Source organism: Tenrec ecaudatus, chromosome 12, assembly GCF_050624435.1.
Source record: "Tenrec ecaudatus isolate mTenEca1 chromosome 12, mTenEca1.hap1, whole genome shotgun sequence".
In the NCBI taxonomy this organism is placed as follows: Eukaryota; Metazoa; Chordata; class Mammalia; order Afrosoricida; family Tenrecidae; genus Tenrec; species Tenrec ecaudatus.
Window position 1 is genome coordinate 17,609,242 of NC_134541.1, and position 24,918 is coordinate 17,634,159.

The 24,918-nt window shown below is 47.8% G+C and overlaps 2 protein-coding genes across 4 annotated transcripts in view; one reads left to right on the plus strand and one right to left on the minus strand.

Annotated features, from left to right (window-relative positions):
* The window catches only part of PKIG (cAMP-dependent protein kinase inhibitor gamma), a 78,266-nt gene that overhangs the window by 26,721 nt on the left and 26,627 nt on the right, over positions 1-24,918 (minus strand). Inside the window, exon 1 of one of the 3 annotated variants that reach the window (XM_075528716.1) lies at positions 3,223-3,504. The exons of 1 other annotated variant lie outside the window; for it this stretch is intronic. The gene's annotated coding sequence lies outside the window, so the exon portion shown is untranslated. Of the gene's footprint in view, positions 1-3,222; positions 3,505-24,918 lie in introns of those variants that run through there. One more of the 3 variants, XM_075528715.1, reaches the window with a different exon arrangement.
* Positions 1,161-1,511, plus strand: LOC142422366 (large ribosomal subunit protein eL43-like). Its single transcript, XM_075527763.1, has one exon. The coding sequence runs from the start codon at positions 1,161-1,163 to the stop codon at positions 1,437-1,439; it is 279 nt and encodes a 92-aa protein (XP_075383878.1). The 3' UTR covers positions 1,440-1,511.

Consider the following 24,918-nt stretch of genomic DNA (forward strand, 5'->3'; position numbering starts at 1 on the left):
AGTTCAGGGAGGATTGCAGGCTCTTGTGGTGCAGAAGCCCCCCTGCAGCTGACCTGAGATGACTGAAGGGGCAGGCCCTGTGTGTGTTCACCAACCTCCTCGTTCTGAGAAAGCTCACCAGCAGCCCCCCAGCCTGCAGTTTGACACTAAGTGCTCTGAGAGGCTTTTGCATTCACAGGAGCATCCTCGGAGGGGAGCGCAGTAATGAACTCCATTCTACAAAGCATCGGGCTCCAGGGCGTCAGGGCCAGGGGAGTAAAAGCTCTCTGCTGGGAGACGAGGCAGGCCAAGCACATGCCGCTCCACTCCTCTGGCTCCTCACTGAATCCCAGAGGGTCTACACTGTTGGGACCGTGGACACAGATGCAAACGCCACACGGGCACCAGGGGGCAGGTGGAAGGCCAGGGCAAAGAACATGCTGGAGCACACACGCTCCTAAAGACAGTCATATCTAAACCAAACCCACTCTTGCCTTCTGCCTCCCGTTCCTTCCTCACGGCACCGATGGGGAAAGGGGATCCAGGAAGGGAGACGGAAAAGGCAGTAGACGGTCAGGGACTTAGGGGAAAGCCAGTTCCTCATTCGGAACCTCTATCACCTCCTTCCTGGCTGTAAGACCTTGGGCAAGTCACTTCACCTCTGCGTCTCGAGGACTGCAGTGATGACTGCCTTCCAGTAAGTAAATGCTTGCGGCTGTCAAGGCGTGGCGTGTGTGTCAGGAAGGTAAGAGGCAAGTAAGAGCTTGGGACATAGCAGCACTGATGTCATAGTAAAAAACAAGAACCCCCCTCATCTGGTACATGGAGCCTGGCCTTCCCGCAACACAAAAACCAGGTAACTTCCCTCTAGAACAGCATCTCCTCACCTGATGAAGAGACTGGCCTCTTTAAAATTATTGTCCAAAGTCTGAAGGTCTCGGAGACCTCTAGGACTCTGTTCTACCCACCTGTCCATGTGGGGGGGGGGGTATTCCATGCCAGCAGGTTGCCCGCCCCCCCCCTGCCCCCTTTCAAAGCCTTAGCTGCTGGAGAAGACTGTAGCTTTAAGAGATCACCTACTAGCCATCACATGACTTCAGACAAACAGCTGTGAGATACACCTTCTGATGACCTTAAAGATAAAAATCCGCCTCTCTGGCTCGGGACTAGTTTGCAGCAAGATGGCCAAACGCACCAAGAAGGTTGGGATCGTAGGCAAATATGGGACCCGTTACGGCGCCTCCCTCAGGAAAATGGTGAAGAAATTTGAAATCAGCCAACATGCCAAGTACACTTGCTCCTTCTGTGGCAAAACCAAGATGAAGAGACGCGCCGTGGGCATCTGGCACTGCGGTTCCTGCATGAAGACAGTTGCCGGTGGGGCCTGGACCTACAATACCACCTCTGCTGTCACAGTAAAGTCTGCCATCAGAAGACTGAAGGAATTGAAAGACCAGTAGAAGCTCCACTATCTGAAACCTCTCTGGCCTGTAATAAATGGGTTAATTTATGTAAAAAAAAAAAGATAAAAATCCTCCCTCCCAGGGGCTCAAGTGGAAAGCAGATGTTTGGAGAATGATGATGGCAACAAATGTGAAAATGTGCTTGACACAATGGATGTATGGATGGATTGTGTGTGATAAGCATTGTACAAACCCCCGATAAAATGACTTTTTTTTTTTAAAGATAAAAATCCTCTAAGTTGCCAGAACCTAGGACCCTGGGAACCCAGACATCATGCCATGGAGCCACTGAATTGCGGAGATGCCACTGATTCTGCCCAAACAGGTCACACCAGCAAAGTCAAAGTGCTCAGGACAACGTGGGAAGACAAGGCAGAGGTTTACTCTTAACACAGTGGGGTTACCAAAATTCAAACTCACTGCCACCACAGTGACCCTGACGGACCGGACAGACCTGCCCCTGTGGGTTCAGGAGGAGACACCACGCAGGAAGCCCATATTTCTCCTTCTGAGGCTGGTGGGTTCCAACTGACGACCTTGTGGATTGTGAGGAGCGTAACAACACAGGCTCCACCCAGTACTTGGTGGGGGGGTTAGCAAGTACATGCATGTGCACACGTGCGCGCACACACACACACACACACACACACACACACACTACCAAGCCTGCAGAGAAACTGTAACTCTCAGAAGTAAAGGCTATCTCTGTCCTTTTCACAGTGAGCCACGGACACCGTTTGGCTGCTGCTCTGGGACGCTGCTGAGAAACTACAGGCACTTCAGAGCGCTGGGCTCCCCAAAGGGAAAGGAAGTGGGCTGGGTCATTCCAAGCGGGAAGCAGGCAGACAGACATCATCCCACTTGCCCTCAGATTTCAATACAGATGAGGAACCTGGAAAACACTTGCTTAGGGAGGGTCACCCAGGATCACACCTTCTAATATTAGGTAGCTTTTTGCTGTTGGTAAACTGGAGGCGTTCCAGGACCCTGGGCTGAAAGTTTTCCAGCCGATTTGGCTCCATGTCCAGGCAGCCTGAGGACGCTCGGCCAGGCTCTCACCCCAGGCTCTGCATTACAGGATCGGTCAGCAGCAACACGGTCCCCTCCCCTCCCTTCCTCTGGGCACAAAGTGGCTGGCTGAATTGTACAGTCTGACCATTTACAAATAAAGGCCCGAGGAGTTCACAGAGACATAGACAGCAATTTTTTTTAAAAAGAAGAAACAACCCAAAAGCCCACAGAATCAAAGTGACAGATTTCTAGCCTCTCTTCCCACCAGGCAGCTCCCTGCAAGGGACAAGTGCCCCAGGGGACCCTCACTGTCCCTGAGCCTCACCCTGACACCTACGACTGTTAGGGGAAAGTAATGGTGGGGGGCGGGGGTCGCTTCACTTTCAGCGACATCCGTTGCTTCTGGACTGTCTGAAATGTGTCCTATCACTTTTGTAATCAGAAACATTAAGAAGAAAAGTCGGGGAGGTGGTTAACAAACACCGATTTCTAAGGGAGGATCTAGTTCTTCCACTTGGGAGGACAGCAGCTGCTTCCAAAGCTTTAAATACCTTGTCCCTGGCTTTGGAATGGGACAGCCTTGCTCTCACCCCAGGCAGATTCCAACAAAGCCATCACGTTCAGAACGAGGGAGCGAGCGCACATATAATACAAAAATAAGCACTTTGAAAGCCAACAGGCTGGAAAAGCAAGCTCCCCAGAGAGCTGGGCCTCTCAGCTCTGTTTCTCCCTGGGGGTGGGGGCGGACGGGACCTCCAGTTCTACTTACAAGAGCAAACCGTTACCCCAAGTGCCCGTCCTGATCAGACTCCACGGCGGAATTCAACTCCACGGCGGAATTCAAGAAAGCTGGATTCAGGGTGGCCCCATGTCCATGCGGGCAGGGTCCCCAGGCCAGGTCGGTGAGAGCAGGCAGGCGTCTCTCCCGCTCCCTCCTGCTCCTTCAGCTCCAACTGAAATGCACCTCGAGGTTTGGGTGGGTGTTTCCCATCTCAGGCCAAGTCAGTCCGCTTGTAACCCAATGCTCAGTCTGATGATGTCAACAACCACCCGCTCCCTTGCTCACTTTCCACCTCTCCCACTGACTGACCGACAGCAGCTGGATCCGCTTCCTCTGGACAATGAGCCGGGGGCTGTAACTGCAACCCAGGCCGTCACATTTGTCTAACATCCTGCCTTCAGTTTTCAGCACAGCAGCCTCAGTGACAAAAGGCTTCCTCTGCCTCCCTGGGCCAGGGCAGGGCTGCCGGCTCCAGGGTGCCTCAGGGCGGCTGCGTTCATTGCTGTGGGGTAGGGTGCACCCTAGGGGAGAGCGGCGCCCTACCCCAAAGCCTTCTTCCTGCTCCCCTTCTCCATCAACATCTGGGTAAGGAAGTTTGTTTTCCACTTGGGATGAATGACATCCAGCCGTGAGAAGGGCTCAGCAAGAGCCCTTGCCCGCTGCTAGGAGGACTGGGCTCCAGGGCAGCGGGGCTCCCAGGTTGCTCTGTGTCTAACTCGGGGAATGGCCCCCACAAGTCAGCGCCCTCTCTGGACCTCGGCTTCCTCATTAGTAAAATGACAGCTCAGCTCTCTTCCGCTTCTGAAACTCCATGACTTAAAATGAAAGCAGGGACAGAGGAACTCATCACCAGAAGGCATTTTACAACAAGGCAAGTTACCGGCAAGCTTGAGAGAGGGACAGGCCTCGTGTTTGCACCTCAAGTGACCACTGGACACGATGGAGATGGCGAGGCTCTGACCTCCCACGGGGTACAACTCCTCTGCTGCTGGACGAGCAAACCCCAAACAATTCACTGAGTAAGTCTGGTGGGGCATGAAGAGAGGGGCTTAAGCTACCAGATAAGATAAACAAGCAAGAGCCCGAGACTGGCAGCAGGCCCTTCCTGCTTACAGATGGGAAAGATAACACAAGCTCTCTGCCTTGCTGCACGGTGGGGAGCAGCGAGCCATGCACGGTGGCTTGGGGCAACAGTTGGGGAGGCAGAGATGAGGCTCTGGATGCTGGGTGACCTGACTTCTCCCGGCGGGCGGGCGGGCGGCGGGGCTCTTTGCTTGGGGCTACGGTTCCCACTGTGAATGGCGCAGAGGCCTGGGCCACTGGAGGACAGGAAGAATGAGATGAGCCTGCGCAAGTGCGGGAACCGAAGGTGTATCTGGCATATAGTTACTATTCAACAGAGGTCAGCACTTCACTATAACACCCTTAGGAGAATTAGGCACCCAGGGGCCCGATTACTAATGTCTTGTACCTGGGTAAGAAAACAAAGACAGAGATATTAAGTAGCATGCTCAAGGTCACACAGCTCAACGTGAAAGAGACAGAATTAGGAACCAAGACTCTGAACTCCTACGTGGCTCTGCACATATGCCACACACCTTCCCTATGCTGTTGCCCAAAACAATGACTACACTGGGCCCAGCCCCTTCCTTCATCCTCACGAAGAAAAACAAACTACTCTATTTTTTAATGATTTAAAATAAAATTATTTAAAATTTTTATGGGGGGGCTCTTACAGTTCTTATCACAATCCATACATCCACCTATTGTGTCGAACATATTTGTACACATGTTGCCATCATCATTTTCACATTTTCTATCTGAGCCCTTGGTATCAGCTCACTTCCCCCTCCCCCACAATCCCTTCATAATTTATAAATTATTATTTTTTTCATGTCTTACACCAACCAATGTTTCCCTTCACCCACTTTTCTGTTGTCTGTCCACCTTGGTGGGGGGTGGTGGTGTTATATGTCGATCATTGTGATCGGTTCCCCTTTTCTGCCCCCCACCTTCCCCTGACCCTCCTGGTCTCACTACTCTCATTACTGGTCCTGAGGGGTTTATCTGTCCTGAGTTCCCTGTGTTTCCAGCTCTGATCTGTACAGGTGTACATGCTCTTGTCTAGCTGGATTTGTAAGGTGGAATTGGGGTCATGACATTGGGGGGAGGGGAAGCATTAAAGAGCTAGAGGAAAGTTGTATGTTTCATCGGTGCTATACTGCACCCCGACTGGCTCGTCTCCTCCTTGTGTCCCTTCTGTGAGGGGACAAACTAAGCTTCTTACTAAAACAAAATGGAGCCCAGGCAGGACTGGGAGCAGTTCCCCTTGGCTCATCCCGGCCACGGGGCTATCTGTGGCCCAGAGCCAGACGCCAACGCTACAGGACACGGTCCAGGTCACAGGACCTGAGGGAGGCTCACCTGCTTTGCTCCCACCATACTGTGAGGACTATCACATGCCTGGGCTTCAACTGTCCCTCCAAAACACAAGGGGCATCGGGTCCTATCTGGAAAGCTCCTTGGACGAAAGTTGGGATTGGAGCGATATTGGGAAAGCAGCAGCTATTTCTACATGAGGGAAAGGCTGTGAGAGCTTGGGACATAAAAAGGATTTTAATTAGTGTAATTTTAATTAGGAAAGACCCAGGCAAAGAGGCTGTTAGGAGAGTGTGCCGATCTGAAGGCTTTTGAACACGTGGTGTTGAATGACAACAGGCTGGTGACCCATGTAGAGCACAGGTAATGGCTTGATGGACCTGGGTTTCCCTCCTGTCTGGTCCTTCTAGCTCTGGATGACTGTGGCCCCTAACTTCTCAGTGCCTCAGTTTCCCAATGTAGACTGAGAATGACAACAGTGTCTCCGCTACAGGCTCTTGTATGGATGAAACATCTGATACGTACTAGAAGTTCATACACTACTTGCCAAAATAAGCAGCAATGGCCTAGTTAGGGTACCAATGTCGCATTCTGATTCCGTTTTATCAGCTTCTACCCCACGGTTGATGGGGAAAAGGGCCATAATGCCGAGACGGGAGATGGCAGCCCTGCATCTCTCCAGGATGTCTGGATAGCTGGCGAGCAAAAGCCCACCGAGAGCTGCTGCCTGTGTTCTCAGCACACAGCTTGCAGGGCCTGGAGGCTGGGTCTTTACTGCAGAAGTGCCAGTGGGTACCAGGAAACACAGCCGAGAGATTGACAGCTCAGTTCACGGACATCACCCTCAGTGCTTTGAGTCATGTTGTGTGGTGTGAACAAAAATAGCCAGGAGGACCCATTGGTAAAACAACAACAATGTATCAATTCCACCACCAACATGCAGACTGAATGATTCTGCATCTGTAACCAGATCCATCGTCGACAGAGCTGTCACATCCACTGCCGGGCTCGGTTTGCTTATGATAACCGACAGATACAGTTTGTGATTTGTTTTGTGTTATGAAAACTGACGGGCACAGTTTGCGATTGGGCCCGTGTGTCATGCTCCGCACGCATCTGCACACAACGCTTCATGATGTCCCCGCAACCAGGAGTGGCAGGTATTCGTCACCTCTCACCTGACAGTCGCAAACTCGGGGCGTGCAGAGGGTCGCCGAGAACAAGGGCAGAGCCTGTGCTGTGCCTCTCACCCAGGACTGTCGGGGGTCCAGCCAAGATCCTTTTCTTTGAGAAACCGTTTTACTGACACGTAATTCGCATCCACACATAGTTTCATGCATTACTGAGCTGTGCAAGTACCGCCGCAGTCCATTTCAGAACCTTTTATTTTTGCATTCACTGCAATCAGCCCCATTTCCCCAACTTCCCCTGCCAGAACCCTAAGAAACTATTATTTTAGTTACTGTCTCTATAGATTTATCTATCTTGGATTTCAAATAAAGAAAATCATACCCCAAAAAAAGCCTAACAGCAACAACAAAGCACAGAAGAGCCTCCATCCAAAAATGCGGAAAATAAATGAAAAATGAGTCAAAGGGGAAAACGAATGATAAAATGTTCAGATATAGCCTAACCATATGTCCATTAATTAACTTCCTGATGCGCTCTGCCTATGGGGAAGGCTAGTCCCAACGCTGATCAATGGTCTAAGGAATTCAGGGGAAGTTTATTCCCCGTGGGGACTCTACAAATGGATTTTGAGTTTTCACTATCACCCAACGCCTGAACATCTACAAACCAGGCGTTTGGAATTTTTTTTTCAAGTGTTGAGAATTTAAGCTCTGATACAATTACCTCCTCGGATTGTGGATGTTATTACGGTATTTACAATCCTGGGATCACACAGGTTGGTGTGCTTCTTCCACATAAGCTTTGCTGGCATTTTAGTTAGTCGGCTTATTTTAAGATGAGCTTTTAAGATCCTAGATCCTATTCTTTCTGATAGCTGGGTACCATCCACTTTTTCCTCCCACTCTGTTCTTGTATGATATATCTTCAGTGATCCCTTCATGAGGGTAGGTACCAAGCAGCCAACCTGGATTCTTAACCCCCTTGTCCTATGCCTTGTAAAGAGTTTACCTGCAAGAAACTTGTCGTTCTCTGCAGCCAATAATTCTGGCGCACCTGGGGGACAAAGAGAATGGGCTGCTTAAGCTCCCAGAGCTGGTCGGGAAGGCTTAGGTGGCCACTCCGCTGCTGCCTTTAACCCCTTCCCCCGTCCAGCAGGAGTCTCTCCCATATTCACTCACTCAGATTATTATTCATTTTTCTCTTCAGGCACTTTTCTTTGAGACAGCTCTATGGCCAGAGCTTATTCCTCTGCCGGCACCTGAGGTTCTTAACGAAGCTCTGTGTCTGATTTACCAGCATTGTTGTACAGGCAGGCGTGCCTGTCCGGTTTGCTTTACAGATATTGCACTCTTTACTGCATTGAAGGTTCGTGGCAACCCCATGTTGAGTAAGGTTATTGGCGTGATTTTTTCAGCAGCGGGTGTTTACATCATGTCTCTGTGTCAGTTTGGTCACACTCTCACAGCCTGTCATGCCTTTTTCATCACGCCATTGCACACTTAATAGGCTGCAGTGCAATATAAGCATAGTTTTTATATGCACCGGAAACAGAAAAAGTTGTTTGGCTCGCTTTGTTGCAGTATTTGCTTCACTGCGGTGCTCTGGGACTGTACTCGCAATCCACCCAAGGCCTGCCTGAATTAGGAGGCCTTTATTAGAATAAGGGCATCCGAAAACCACAAAACCGCTCTTTTAAAAAAATGTTTACCCATGCCCCACAAGAGCCTAAATGTTTTACATAAATTTTTGAATTCCACAAAACTCTTTATGAGGTTTACTTGTCATCTCTACTGGACACAGGGAATTCCAGATGCAGAGCAACTGAAGAACTCATTCAGCTCACACGAGCTGTGCATGAATGAAGAAATTCTGCCCATCACGACCCACCTTCTACTCCACACCACTCCTGTAAAACGCAAGTCCATCTTCGTCCAATCGAATGTGGGGTTTGGGTGGTCATGCCATTCCAGCCTCACTTCTTCATTGAGTTAAAGAGCTTTCAAGGGCCCCATTGTTCCTGGTATGTTTTCTTGAGAAGCATATTGACTGAGGCTTATAATAAAAGTAAAGCTTGCTTTCCTGCCCCTTGGGACCACAGCACTTACTGCAACCCCAGTCGGCCTCCTGGTGCGGAGAGAGCACCACACTGACCCTTTCAGCAGAGACAGACGCCACTGGCAGGGCTGGCAGGAAGGGGGTTAGCTCCAGAAAAGATGGGTTTCAAAGTACTGGGGTGATAGTTTGAGGCCGCACTCCCTGGCCCTCCTGGTTGTTGATGGAAGTGTGGTCCATGGGGAGCGAGCAGGGGAGCTGGCAGAAGCGTGAACCCAGTGAAGGCAGGGAGGTCCCAGGCATCACCCTGCTCCCTCCTCCAGCCTTCTTGAAACCAGCTTCCCAGCAGCCTTTTGGCCACTATGGGGCAGACACACTGCCACTTGGCACTCATTGACTGATCTCAGAGTTCCTGATTTTAGGAGTTGAAAGGGGGGCACCTTGCCTCCCCATTTCTGGGGTCCAGAGAAGGCAAGAGACTGCACAGAAAGAGGCCTGGTACTCTTAACCGGAGAAGACCCTCCAGTGGCAGCCCTGTTTGCCACTGCTCTGTGACTACAAAGCTAATCAGGCAACCCTGCCTCTGGCTGGGAGAGCTCCCACTAGGCACCCCGCTCTCAGATAAAATACCCCATTTCCTTAGGGAGACCTGTCCTGCCCGCTAAGCCACATTAGCGCCCCCTGCTGGCCTGGCCCCACAGCACTCTCATTAGAACCTCTAGCGCAGGCTATTATGGGTACGTGTTGTGTGCTTCCCTGTCAGCCTGTCAATGGCATGTCTCTCAAATGCCAAGTACAGGCCCTGACATGCAAAAAACAACCAATATTTCCTAAGTTAATGGAGACAAAAATCTTGGGAAGCCTGGGCCTGGGGTAAAGCACGTCTTCTAAACTACAAACTGGTCCCCTCTTCTTACCTTGAGCTGTGTCAGATGCTTTACAAGAGCTGGGCCTTCTGGTGTGACCTCCAGACATGGCCTGGTCATCTCTAGGTCAACTAGTGACATCAGAATCAGGTCATGGCCAGCATGGCCTTTAGACGTAGGAAGAGCAGGGCATGGTACCCTGGGGAAGCAATTCCAGAACCAATCCCACGGCCGTAGAGTCTATTCCAACTCATAGTGCCCCTTTAGGGCAAAGCAGAACTATTCCATAGGGTGTCAAGGCTGTCAATCGTTCCAGAACCAGACTGTCACATCTTTCTCCTGTGGAGTGGCTGGTGGTTTCCGATTGCTGACTGGATGAGAGCATGCATATAAGGTAAGATGGGGATTGGTCAGTTTTGCCATTCAACTGGGTATAAAAGTAAGCCATCTTGGAAGCGGGAAGGGAAGAATATCACGACCATCAAGAAAAATGAATGACCAGGTCTGTCTAAATAAGACAGGCTGGATGAACAATCTGGAGGAGAAAACAATGGGACTGACAGTTCCAGGGGGGACATGGTAGAGGGGGCGGTGGGGAAAAGAAAGCAGTGCTAACAAACCAAGGGACAAGGGAACAAGTGATGCAAATCAGTGGTGAGGAGGGTGTAGAAGGCCTAGTAGGGCATGATTAAAGGTAATATAACCAAGAGGAATTACTGAAACCCAAATGAAGGCTGAGCATGATATTGGGACAAGAGGAAAGTCAAAAGAAATAAAGAACTAGGAGGCAAAGGGCATGTATAGAGGTCTAAATAAAGGCATGTACATATGTAAATATATTTATATGTGATGATGGGGAAATAGATCTATGTGCACATATTTATAGGTTTAGTATTAAGGTTACAGATGGACATCGGGCCTCCACCCAAGTACTCCCTCATTGCAAGAATACTTTGTTCTATTAAACTGGCATTCCATGATGCTCACCTTCCTGACATGATCGCTGAAGACAAAGCAGGTAAATAAGCAAATGTGGTGAAGAAAGCTGATGGTGACCGGCTATCAAAAGATATAGTGTCTGAAGTCTTTAAAGGCTTGAGAAGGTAAATAAGTGGCCATCTAGCTCAAAAGCAACAAAGTCCACATGGAAGAAGCACACTAGCCTGTGTGATCATGAGGTGTCAAACAGATCAGGTATCAGGCATCGAAGAACAAAAAATCAAATCATTGTCAATAAGGGGGAGTGCAGATTGGGGGCCCAAGACCCATCTGTAGGCAACTGGATAACCCCTTACAGAAGGGTCAGAGGGAGGAGACAAGCCAGTGCAGCAATGATGAAACATATAACTTTCCTCTAGTTCCTAAATGCCCCCCATACACACCACCACTTCGTGATCCCAATCCTACCTTACAAATCTGGCTAGATCAGAGGATGTACACTCGTACAGATAAGAACTGGAAATATAGGGAATCCAGGACAGATGATCCCTTCAGGACCAGTGCTGAGAGTGGTGATACCGGGAGGGTAGAGGGAAGGTGGGGTGGAAATGGGGAACCAATTACAAGTTATCTACATATAACCTCCTCCCTGGGGGATGGACAACAGAAAAGTGGGTGAAGGGAGACATCGGACAGTGTAAGATATGACAAAATAATAATTTATAAATTATGAAGGGTTCATGAGGGAGGGGGAGCAGGAGGGAGTGGGAAATGAGCTGATACCAAGGGCTCAAATAGAAAGCAAGTGTTTTGAGAATGATGATGGCAACAAATGTACAAAGGTGCTTGACACAATGGATGGATGTATGGATTGTGATAAGAGTTGTACGAGCCCCCAATAAAAAGGTTTTTTAAAAAAGAAATAAAGTTTTGGCTTGTCAAACAAACAAAAAGAATGACGAGCAGCACATGTCTGAGAGTGCTACCAGAGAGAGATGGCAATAACAAGATCGCGAGACAAACAGCAGTGGACTTCCTGGCCCGTGGAATGAGTCAAGCTAAGTGCTTTGGGGCAGGAGGCTGGCAAGCAGAGTTGGGTGTCTTTGGGGCATTTATTACTACAAGAGCTACATTACACTTGCCCAAGTGGGACAGAGGCCATGGGGCCACGGAGCTAAGAGGCCAAGGACTAGATAAGAGACATGCCTGCAGGTATAGCTGAGAAAAGGTACAAGAGCTGGATCCCAACATTTCTGATCCTAACTTGTTAACTTTCCCCCAACCAACCCCAAATTGTATTGTCTGTATGCTCTGTGTAGCTACTGCGATGGATGAACAAACACAGCGGAGAAGCAGGCTGCTGGGGCGGGATAGCTATTGTCAGGACATGGTAAACAAAGTCGGGGTGTGGCAGCATGTCTGACCTCAGAGGAGTCATCCTTGGACAGAGGTAAGGTAGGATTTTCCGTTTCGTTCTTAAAGCCAGGGGAGGCTACACAGGGCCTCCATTCCATTTCAGCGGCATTTCTATAGCTTCGGCAACTAACCCGTGGTAAAAGATCAATGCTAGGTATGAGGATCAAGTTTAAGATAGCAGATGAAAATCAAGCATTCTATTTTGCCTCCCAAAAAGAGACCCCATAAAATGCCATGGAAAAACCCAGAACTCATCTGTAGACAATGGGACATCCCCTCTCAGAAGGGTCACAGGAAGGGATGAGCCAGCCAGGGCATAGTCCTCTGGTTCCTTGAGGCTTCCTCACCCCGCACTATCATGACTCCAGTCCTGCCTTTCACTGCAGGCTAGACCGGAGCATGTGCACAGGTACAGATAGGAGATAAGAGCTCACTACACAAGGAATCCAGGAACAAGGTAAATTAAGTTTATTCGAGAAAAAGCTATTATTAAGTCCAAGGAAAACAGAGTCAGACAGGAAGGAAAAATAATCAGAATGTGACTTGGCTCCGCAGGAAACAATATTTACATCGTCATAACACTGGACAACACTGAATTCTGCGTCAGTGAAAACGTGTGATATTGGGAGACAAGGGGAGGGGATCGGTATAAGTGGATCTGTGGTGCTTACGAAAAAGCCATTCTTGGAAGTCAGTGGGTAGCATCTAAAACAAATGAATCAAAAAAAGAACTGCATAATAATGTAGATTTAGCGCCATGTACCTAAATTGTATGCTTACAAAACAATATCCGTGAGATCATCGGAGATGTTTGCTAGTAAGAAGAGATGCCTCTTAGTTATTTTATGTGTAATAATGGTAGTATAGTTATGTTACCAAAAAGGGGAGGAGGTTACTTGTCTTTTTAGAGATACATACTAGTTATTGATGAAATGATGTGCTGTTTAAAATTGACTCCAAAATAATGTAGTTGCGACCGTGAAAAAACGGTTACAGACGTATGAACCATGACTGGCCCTGGTTGATGATTCTTGGAAGATGGGATTATAGGTAAGACTTTGGGGTTCAACATAGTGTTCTCCCCAAGTCTGATGTGTGCTTGAAATTTCCCATAAGAACAGTTTTAAAAGTTTTGTCTAAGAGCTGGACTAAAGGTGACAGGAGAAGGGAGGGGAGGGAAGGAGAAGAAGAGAGGAGAGGGCCATGCCTGGGAGCCAGAAAGGCAGAGCCACATACGCTGAGAAAGTTGGACCCAAGAAATGAGACTGGAGATGTACAGGAACACGGTCTCCTCCAAGTGGTACTTTCTGATCTCCGGGGCTCCTGGGCTCTGCCGTGGGTGAGCCACTCCTCTTCGCTTAGAGAAACTGGAGAGGGCATGGAGGTTCCACATCACATGTGGACGTAGGAAGCTAAGAACCTGTTCGTTTCTCCTCCAGCTGCAAATGAGTCAACCCAGAAAGATAGGAGACCCTGACTGAATGGAACTAAAAATGCTAAGCACAAGCTTGCTCTGGTGACCGACATTCCGAGCAGAAATGTAAACCTACTAGGGAAGTAGGAAAAGATTCCTGGTGAACGTGTTGCGTGATATTCCGTCTCCATGAATGCTAATATAATTGTAAATAATATCAGACTCCGTTTTCTAGCAAGGATTGATTATAAGAAACCTGTGTTTTCTTAAAGAGAAAGCAAGCTGTGTCAGCAGATTATGTAGCTTGAGGAATGGGAGAAACAGCTAACTGATCCAAGGCTGTGCACACTTGAGGAACAGGAGAGAGGGAAGGTAAAGATGAGGTGTCAGCAGGGTCAAAGGGTTTTTATTGTAAGGGTTAAAGAAAATTTGGCCATAAGACAATAAAGTTAAAATTAAGCTATGTGCAGGGACCATTTTGACAAAAGCAAAAATAATTTCTAAGGAGAGAGAAATAGAGGTAATAGTCTTTAGAGAAATGGAGGTGACCACCAGAGTATTAAAAGTAGAAAAGCGAAATGGTTCCCTCAAGGTCAGGGGTAAGTAGGAAATTGATGCCTTTCAGTACTTGAGTATTTCTTTAAAATCATGTTTATGTCTTAATTTGTCATATTTTTAATTGGTTATTAATAATATCATTAGGTTATTGCTGTCTGCGTTTGGCAGGGCCTTTGGCTAATCTCAACAGGTGTTACGGAGTCAAGTATGGTGGCCCCACCCCGCCCCCAAATATGCATCAACTTGGCTGGTCATGAGCCTCAGTGTTTTTGTTTCAAACATATTATTAGGGACTCATACAACTCTTATCACAATCCATACATACATCAATTGTGTCAAGCACATCTGTACATTCTTTGCCCTCATCATTCTCAAAGCATTGGCTCTCCACTTCAACCCCTGGCGTCAGCTCCTCTGATCCTCAGTGTTATCTAACTGTGCTACATTTTGTGATCTGATCAATGTGCATCCTACATATTGTAAAGCCTCACCTTAATTACGTTAAGGAGGCATTAGAGGCAATTGTGTGAATAAAGCAGGACTGGGTTGTATGAGGAACCATCAAAAGTTCATGTAAAAATGGAAAAGATAAATGGAATTTTCCCACAAACTTTTCAAAGCCCCTTCATATTTTCAGTTCATCTCTTTTGAGATCTAAAAAAAGGGAGAGGGTTCTGTTACCACCACCAAGAAAGAAGAGCCGGAAGCAGAGCACATCCCTTGTGCCCAGGTATCCATCCCTGAGCTGGGAATGACCTACACCAGGGGAGGACTGATGCCAAGACCTGTGGAGATCTCAAGGAATGCCCAGACACTGAATGGAGACTAGAGCCGTCCTCCCAAACTGGGAGCCAGCAGAGAGAAGCCTTCTCCTAGAGCTAGCGTCCTGAATTCCCACTTCTAGTCTACTAAACAGTGAGCAAGAGATCCAGCCGTCTGTTAGGGCCATCCACTTGTGGTCTACCTGTTATAGTAGCACTCAACAACTAGGAATGCAGGTAAGGAATCCCAAATTAGTGAGTGGATGAAGTCCCATGAAATGTACTATTATTGTCATTTAATTCATGGTTACCATTTGTCATACATTATTTCTTTTTTTAATTGTTATTTTTATGTCATACATTATTTCTAACCATTTATTTCTAATTAGAAATGGTATGTCGAATCCTTAGAACACTCCTGCAAAGATTTCTATTCCCATTTTTCTAATGACAAACTGAGCCAGAGTAGAGGACGCAGCAGCTCTGATGCCACAGATCTCCCTCACGATCCTGCTGCTCCTTTACATCCCACCCCAGTATAATCCAGAAGACGCTCTTACGTTTTCTCGCCCATCCCATGAGGCAGAATAAAAAGGAGTAGTCTCGTTGACAGATGAAGAAACTAAGGCCGAGAGAAAGTTAAGGAACTTGCCCAAGAACCCAGGTCTCCTGATCTTCAGTCGGCACTCTTTCTCCTATCCCTTTATCCATCCTCAATTCCAAGATGTCCGCTTCTTATTATCCCCAGGGCAAGGCAGCTGATTCACAAAGAGGAAGGTCAGGATTAAAGCCATCGACTGTGCTCAGTTGCACGAACCTCAGCCTTTTGCCCACGTCTTCAGGGGGCTCGTGAAAGTCAGCAGCCTGCCGGCATGGCACACAGCTGGCACACAGCAGAGCAGCGGCCCTGTGGCACTGGCAGCTGGCGGCAGTTCACACCACCGGCAGCCCTCATGCATCTGCCTAGGAAGAGAGACCATCTCTGCTGCTAATTCTACTTCAGAGTCAATGGCTGCGCCCCCGGGGCTTTTTAGAGTGCCCAGGAATTTTCCGAAAAGCCAACCTCACTGCCAACAAGGCGATTCGAACTCGCAGCGACTCTACAGCACAGGGCAGAACTATCCTTGTGGGCTTGCGACTGGAACGCTTTATGGGGGCAGGAAGCCCCGTCTTTTTCCTGAGGCGCGGCTGATGGTTGTGAACTACTGACAGGTTGGCAGTTCAACACATAACCACTACACCACCAGGACTCCATCGCCAGGAATCTTCTCACTGCCACTGCGTCCATTCTAACGCACACTGACCCTAGAGGGCAGGGGGTTTCTAAAACAGCAGTTATTTATGAGGGCAGAAAGCCTCGTTTTCTCCAGAGTAGTAGCTGGTGGTTTCAAACACCCAACCCTACAGTTGGCAGCACAAGGCACAAGCACTATGCCCCCAACGCTGGGAGCTATTCTAAGGGGCATTTGTAGAGTGCACAGCACTCTGAGTAGGGGTGGGAAGAGAAAAGGGGGGACCAAAGGAGGGTGGCGAATGAACGTCCGACCCAGGTCATGTCAAGCCCTGGGGAGCTGTCCACCCTGCAGGGAGCCAAGGCTCAGCACAAGGACCCCGAGCCTGGGTGCTGTGCTGCCCCGTGGCTGCTTTTGCCGCTGTACAACAGCCAAGCAGCAGCCGGTGGGAAGAAGCAGTTTACTTGAGTTCAGACTATTTATAGCCCCAGCAATCTGCACATATTTGGATGACGAATCTCTGGGCTTCAAGTGAGCGGTGCTCTGCTTCTGGACAATTTCACCAAACACATTCCTGCCCCAACCACTCGGCCCCCCTCGCTGACACAAGTTGTCTGTTCTCAGGATGCTTCGTTTTTAGTTGCAGAGTTTGAAAGGAGAATAAAAAGAAATCGCGGTCAAAGGACAAGTGACTTAAGCCGTCTGGGTGAGTCTGAACGACACGGTGTTTTTCTTTATGGCTTGCTATGGCCATGATGAAACTCTAATACCTGTGTCTCTGTAAAAATGTACAAATGTACAGTATGTGAACAAAAGGTTACACAAATGAGCACTTCCACACGCCCTGTGTGGTTCTAATGTGCTGGCCCATCAAGACTCAGAGCGCAAACGCTTATTATGGGCGCAGTAGGGCGGGCGCAGGGTGATAAAGGCCTTTGCAGAATGGCCCACGGACCATGCGCAGTCACACACCCGTCCCCAGCAAGTACAGGCGGTCTGACTGCCCAGCAATCGGGTGGAGAGGCTGTAGGGTGTGGGGCTCGGGCACATCCCCCCACTTCAGCACAATCCTAACTTACAGAAGGTGTTACATACATACATGCCCTTGCCAACAAGTTCATCTGGGAAAGCCAGCCTGCCCCTGAAAGTTGCCTCCTTTTACAGCAAAAACAGTCGCCTCTGAGATGTCTGAATCTGACGAATTCCAACGGGGCACCAGTGGCCGTTCATCACTTGCACCTCGGCAGAAATACTGGCGGCTTCCAGACCTATTGCACAATGTAGGTAGGACCAGGCCGAGAGAGGGGAAGGGGCTTCCCAACTAAGAGGTGAACCCAGACACTTAATTCAGGAAGAGCAAGCAAAGGGGATCCCTTCCAAGAGACTCCTGGAAGCCTAGGAGGAAGGGGAATTAGAACAATATTCGATTCGGCATACTGACTTTAACATCGCACTGGAAAACACTGACTGAGGTAACATTTTTATCTCTCCCCCATTAGAGCAGCTTGTTAGGAGGATAAACAGAAAGGTCCTTAAAATAGCCCATGATTCTACTTGCAGGAACTTCAAGACTATCGCTGTCCGCCAGACCTTCCTATCACCCCTTTTCGAGGGCTTTCCCAGCCGCCCCACCCAAAGATAACCAGTATCTACCAGTCTGCTTCGCCTTCATTGTCTGTCCAGCCTAGCGATTTGTCTTGCTGAAAAATTTGTTTCCTATCTCTTTCCATCCCTCTGCCCCCGGGCCCCACTGGACTGTCGGCTCCGTGAGTACACATATGCCCCCGGTCTGGCTTTTGTACCTACTCTTCCTTAGTGCTAAGCACGAGCCGGGGAAGTCAGAGCATCTCATTCAATGCTCACAGCCGCGTGAAAGGGGTTCTATTGGCATCCATTCCCCTTTGCAGACGAGCAACTGGGACACATGGTACCTCTACTGATGGCCAGTAAGATTCTGAACACTGGTTTGTATGACGACATTTATGTATGGAAGAATGGCCTCACAGAGATTCTGATTCATAGCGACCCTCCTGGACAGAGAAGCACTTCTCCAGGGGACTTCCAGGGTGTCTCATCTTTCTCCTGCGGAGCAGCTGGTGGGTTCACGCTACTGACCTTTCGATTAGCAGCCCAGTACTTGATCCATCGTGCCACCAGAGCCGCTTGGCACACTGACAAGAATGTGAAATCATGATCCTGAAGGCTTGTTTCTTTCTGTGTTCAAGTCTGCCTTATCATGTTATAAACGGACAAAGAGTTGCAGAAAGACCACTGGATGGGAAAGGAGAGTCCTTTGAAACAGATAACAATTAAACTGCTTTTTTTAAAAAATTAAAAAATAATCATAAACTGCTTCCTGCAGTAGTTAGCGTGCACTATATCTCAGACATCCCTATATACTGTCAGCCTGTGAATACAACGGGCCTATGTCCTTTCATGACATCAGTAAACAGCCACCTTAAAATGGACCAAAAATGAGATCAAGGTCATAACATGTGAGGCCAGTGAACTTGCAGTAACTGAAGATCTGGGGGAGTGAAAAGGGCACAGCCTGATCCTGCCGGTTTACTTCCCAACCTGCTGTGGGGAAGCGGGGGCTGTGGCTTCAGGCGTTCAATCCAGACCTGGAGGGTCAGGAACCTCACAGTCAGAATCTACCTCTTCATCGGAAAACAGTGAGGGTAGTAAGTAGAGCCTTACTTCTGACACCTGGTCGGTCTGCACGTTTACATGCAAAATATGAAACCACATATTACTGTAAAGAGATACAGCACTTCTTTCCACAGAGGAAAGTCTTTCTAGTATGAAATCGGGGAGTCATAAAAGTAAGTATCGATACATTTGAGTTTGTACACACAAAAATACTCTCTATGGCAAAAACCGACAAAGTAAGAATCAAGTGTTAAACCGGGGAGAAGACACATTTCCAATCATGAATCAGGACAGGTCCTTGGAACTCCATCAACCAAGAGAGGCTACAGGGTTCCGTGAATTATGACTAGATGGTGAATTAGGGCTTGCTCTTGGGACGTAGTGGTCATGCTGTACGAAGCGCAAACCAACCCATGCAGAGAGAGCAGGTAGAGATGTTCTGACTGACAGCTGAGGTTCTACCCATGACAGTGTCAGCCACGGGTGACCACAGGAGTGAAGGTTCCTCCAGTCAACCCAGGATTCCTGGAAGTCCTCTTAGCTGGGGCCCCAAACAACACGGCGCCTCTAGAGATAGGCCATCACCACTGTGTCCCATCAAAATTCCTGAAGCACAGAGTCCTTGGGCTCAAAAAGCAGCTGTTCTCAGTCACATAGCTGGTTCGATTGTGATACTACAATGGTGAATGGAATACTGAATTTTGCTCTGCTAATATTTAATCTAGCATTTGTCACATTCTTGAGTAAAATCACCTGTGAATTCTCCTTTCTTGTGTCATGGATCGCTTTTCCCTTTTTTTGTTCTAACCTTAGTATTTTCAGGAAAATTTTGTAAAATATGAATTCTTTGTGAAATTATCAGGGCAGCTTCCTCATAAAAACTTGTAGTTTTCCTTGTAGAAAAACTAATGGCTGCTTCAAAATTTAAATGAATATTTACATTACTATTTACGTTTTCTTTTTATTGGTCAGTTTTTAGAAGTTGTGATAAAATATAACATAAACTTTGCCATTTTAACCATTTTAGTGTACAATTCAGTGACATTAACTACATTCACCATGTTGAATAACTTTCACTTTCTAAAGCTTCTTGATCATTATATTCTATACAATTGTTGATATATGTATTAAAAAGAATAAATCCATGCATTCACCTAAATTTTCAATATTTTGACAAAAATTTGTTTATATGGTTATAAAGCTGCTAATCTCCTTTTCATTTTTTGATACCAATTAAAAACCTAAAACTCCACTAAGTCGGTTCTAACTCAGAGCAACCCTCTGTAGGGATTTTGAGGCTATAAATCTTTGTAGGGACAGACAGTCTCATCTTTCTCCCAAGGAGCACTTGGTGGGTTTGAAGCACTGATCTTGTGGTTAGCTATCCACTATTGACCCGGCAGCTCACATACTTTGGACATGTGATCAGGAGGGACCTGTCCCTGGAGAAGAGCATGATGCTTGGCAATGTAGAGGGTCAGCAAGAAAGAAGACCCTCAATAAAGTGGGCTGACCCGGGGCGACAGAAACAGCTCAAATGGCACAGTTGTGAGAGGCTGGTGCAGGGCTGGGTAGGCATGTTTGGTCTATTGGACCCGGGTCCCTATGAACAGAAACCAACCCAACAGCACCTGACTGCAAATGTCAATGTGTACGGACTCCGCTAATGAGGAGAGAGGATTTTAAGATTCTTTTAGACAATGAATGGTTTTGTTGTTGACTGAGAGTAATCAGTAATTACTTTATCACTGGATGAGATCTCTAATATCGTCCTGACTCTTGAGTTCTAAGACTTCATCAAGCACTAAGCATATTCTATCCCCGTGTTCTAAAACTTGCATGAGGAACAATAAACAGAACCATCCATCCACACACACAAGTGGCTGAGTACTAGGGTGAGAGAGAGATTTCCGAGCGGGAGCCAGGATGCTTTCCCGATGAAACCCTCAGCATCTCTGGAGCACGGCATGAGCTCAAACTGTGTGGGCCTCTGTGATGGCCCAAACCCACAGCGCGGCCGCTCTCGATTTAGACACAGAAAGACACAGACGGCTGTAGTTTAAGGCCTGAATATATCGAATCATGTATAAACTTACCTATTGAGCACAGCAAGCTTTGGAGAAACATACAAACAAACAAATCCGATGAGAAACAAACTTTCTGTAAATAGACTTCTGAGGGTTTGGACAGCAAAGTGCTTTCAAACACTGTCCCTTGGACTTTTCTGAACAGGAAAAGAAAGGTGGGGGAGGGGCATAGGGCAGGGCATGGGATTAGACCTGTATCCCTCAATACTGTGTTGTTTGCTTGTTTATTTTTTTAAATAGGAAAAAAAAACATTTCCTAATTAGAAATACTGAAGAGAATTCAATCCACATTAGCTTCTCTTTAAGAACAACAACAGCGGCAGCAGCGAAAATAGCACAGGAACGTGGTAAATGATTTCTGGCTGCGGGCCCAAATTCCAGACATGAAAATAGTCAGAGCTGAAAGGATACTTCGCTTCAGTAAATCCCTGAAACCACCAAAACTCCAGCCATGTTTTCATCCCTTGCTCTTGGATAAGAAAGTGTATCACAAGTGCTGCAGCTAATGACAATAATAATAGTAATAAAAAAACCGAAGGGGCTGATTCCCTGAGTTTGGCCAGGTTAGGAGAGCCCCTGTCTGTGCCACCCTCCACCCCACCCCCACTTCTAGAGGTTTTCTTCCAAATGCAGGATTCATGGAATCTCTCCAGGGCAACCTGGAAGAATCCACTGCCTTCGGTGCCGGGTGTAGACACTTAGAATCCTACACAGCAATGAGGGGCCTTGGCCTCTTTGGTAAATCAAGACAAATCCCACACCACTTGCAAACCACCACCTAACCTACTCCAGCGCTGGCCCTGGGAGCCTCCTCCTCGGAGGTTCTTAACTAGCAACTTGCCCTCAAAGGTGAGGCCTGTTCACAATCCATCACCTTAAAGTCCTCATGTGCCACTGGGTGTTGGCCACATGGATGGATACTTTTGGCAAACCAAGGTCTGTAAAAACAAACAAACCCAAAGATCTGTGCATTTCACTGAAGGCTAATGCTGCCTCGTTTGACGGTGGGGAGACGGGGGAAACCCTTCGCAATGATCTCCATGTAACCCCCTCCCAGGGGGCCGCCACAAAAGAAAAATGGGAGACAGTGGTCGGTGTAAGACATGAAAAAAATGTATAAATTATCTGGAGTACATTGGGGGGGGGGGGGTAATGAGCTGATACCAAGGGCTCAAGTAGAAAGAAAATGTTTTGAGAATGATGATGGCAACAAATGTACAAATGTGCTTGACACATGGATGGATGTGTGGATTGTGATAAGAACTGTACGAGCCCCCAGTACAATGATTAAAAAAAGAAAAAGAATTCAAAGTAATAAGCCAGTCAAAAATGTTCTACATGATCCTGCCCTGTTGGGTCTCCAAATTTATCTCCTGCCAATCTTCAACTCAGCTGTGCCCTGATCACACTGGAACTTGTAGCTCTCCCAAGAGCAAGCTCTCCCCACAACCCCCTCAAGCCTTGGGACACCTGGCTCCTTCTGCCTGGAATATTCTAGGGTCCCCTTGGCCCACGACACCCCTTCTCCTAGTTAACACCCGCTCGCTCTGCATGTCTCGACCTGGGTGTGTCCTCCAGGAAGCCTTCCTTCCTCTGTCCACACGCAGGACCCGCACTTCCCTGCACACGACACGGGCATCAGAGGACCAGGCCGCGGCAGCTGGGCTCCAGTCTATACTGTTCACTGTCACGGCACTAGCTCTTTGTCCATCCCCGAAGTGCATGCTCATTGACAGTAAAGGTTGATGTAGCGAAGATGCAAGAATATTACTCATTCCGATCTGGACATTTTCCTGGTCTGCTGTGCTCTTACCTGTTACTCTTGTCTGAATTCGGGATCTGTCACCTGAAAATCCATGTGCTAAGGACATCGGAGCACTGGTTCTTACTCTGCTAGGGTGTTCTCCCTCAGAAGAGGACATGTCCCAGGTTCCAAAGAACTGAAAGTGTTAACAACCGTCAAAGAGCGAAGTGTGCATCCTTGCTGAATGTGTGTGCTTTAGGCACCTGGCTAGCCTTTTCAGGTAACAGATGCAATGTGCCCGTGAGGACGAGGTTTGATCCAGGAGGTGCTCGGCAGCCTAGCACTGGGTCCTACTGGCACTCCAGGCATGCACTGTAGCTTTTCCTGAGATGGAATGAACCATACGACAGCTTCAAGTGTTCAACTCTGGAAAACGAAGAAAGCTCCGCCTGACTGAATTCTCTCTGGGACTTGTGATGAGGCGGTGGGAAGGAAAATGAGAAAGATGAGTCACAGTGAGTCAGCGGGAGGGGAAAAGCTCTGCTTCTGGTTAACAGTTTGCTCTTTTACAGACGGGATGAAGATGATCCAACTCCCGCAGCTAAGAATATACCAATAACAGGTGGTATACATTATATAAGTGGCCCTAAAACAGAAACCCCAGTCACGGGCTCTACAGAGAAGTGCGCCCGCAGCGATGGGCGGGGCCTTTCCTAGGGCCTGCTCCTGGGGAGAAGTCCCAAGACCAAGCAAGCATTTCCTTTAAGATAATTAAGATTTTAAAGAGAGAGAGAGAGAGAGAGAGAGAGAGAATTAAGATCTGAAAAGCTCTTACCACTCACTGTGAGGACCTGAAGGAACGAGTGAGCCCACGCTAACAATAGCTATGGTTTAATGAACACCTACTATGTGCCAAGAACGGTGCTACGCACTCCACATAACTTCTCTTAAACTGTCAGCCAGCCTGTGAGGTAGGCACTAGGTACAGCCACTGTCAGTAATCATTAGCTCTGTTAGCGGGAGCTGACAGAGATTTGCCCAGGCTTGCGCGGCTGTGAGGCCAGGCGTGGACGTCAGATCTGGCGTTGAGGTTTGTGCTGCTCCCTGAACCCTAAACCCAATGCAGACATCCGAGTGAGGCAAGGCACAGCACCAGGGAAGCCCAGGGGACACATACCAGAGGATGAGGGGACACTCCGGTTATCAAGAGAGCAAGGTAAGCCGAGAACAACATTACTAGGGAGGGATGCATCTCTCTGCTGCTGGAATCTTGAACAAGCCCTGCTCCGAGAGGAACTGCCCTGAAAATTATCACACAAACACACATGGGAGAAAAGGCAGACACACAATCACGTGTAACACCCTGCAGTGTGTGGCTAGCATCAGGAGAAAATGTGGGGTTTAGATTGTACCTTGGTGCAGGGCTCTGAGGAAGATTCTCGAACAGTGTGGCATTTGAGACGGCTTGACAAGTAGGCTGCGACAGACAGCAGTGGGAAGGAAAGAGATGGAGGACCTCAGGCAGTAGCACCATTGGGATGAGCCCTGCAGTCCCTCCAGCGAACAGAGAGCCAGCAAGCTGGAAGAACAGATTCGGGACCACGGTGGGCCTGGAGTCGGCTTCCAGGTCCTTCACGGGGAATAGCACAGTAGCTACAAATAGTCAATTCCAATCAATCCACGGGAGACACACTGGAGGGCTAACCGCCCTAGACAGCATTTCTTTCACAAGGGGTGGGAGTGGAGAAGGAATCTTTGTATAAACATCTAGGACATACAAGGGGGCTTAAAGACTTCCCACTATCTCTTAATTCCAGGTTTCCAAGAACTTTGAAAGCCCCCTCAGATGTGGTTATAAAACAAAAAAGAGCATTATGGGTAGATTCGACCATCTGAATTATGCAGATTTGAATCATCGTAAGGGTTTGAACTACACATACAAGGAAGCTTCAAAAATTATTGAAAATGAACTTTTTAAAAAGATAATGATTTTTCCCCATGAGTTTGTGAAGCCCCCCTTGTGCAGCTCCTTCAATAGAGGACTATTTAAGTCAATGAATAGGTTCAGCCCACCAGGCTTGCTGGGAGCTTGTTATAATGTCTGACTGCCTCCCCATTCACAACGGCATTTCGTGGGCGGAGATCAGAATGTTAGGCATAAATTGTGGGGAAGTCTTGCACAAACAAAAATTGCCCCTTATCTTGCCTGACTTATAAATACCAAGATAGTCATGTGAATAGAAAAAAACCTGCTTCTAGCAATCTGAGCCTAAAATGTAATGCCTTCTTACATGTAAACATAAAGCTCTTTTATATAATTTTAAAGGCAATGTATTTACCAAGAACGTACCTACCACACAAATCAAATACGATTACTTGCTTTGTACTTAAAAGTGGATTATCATAACTGTCATGTATTTTCAACTACTTCAGCAACAACAAAAAAGAAAATA

Bases quoted from the DNA above. Each gene is read 5' to 3' on its own strand.
- LOC142422366 (XM_075527763.1), top strand. From the start codon at position 1,161: ATGGCCAAACGCACCAAGAAGGTTGGGATCGTAGGCAAATATGGGACC.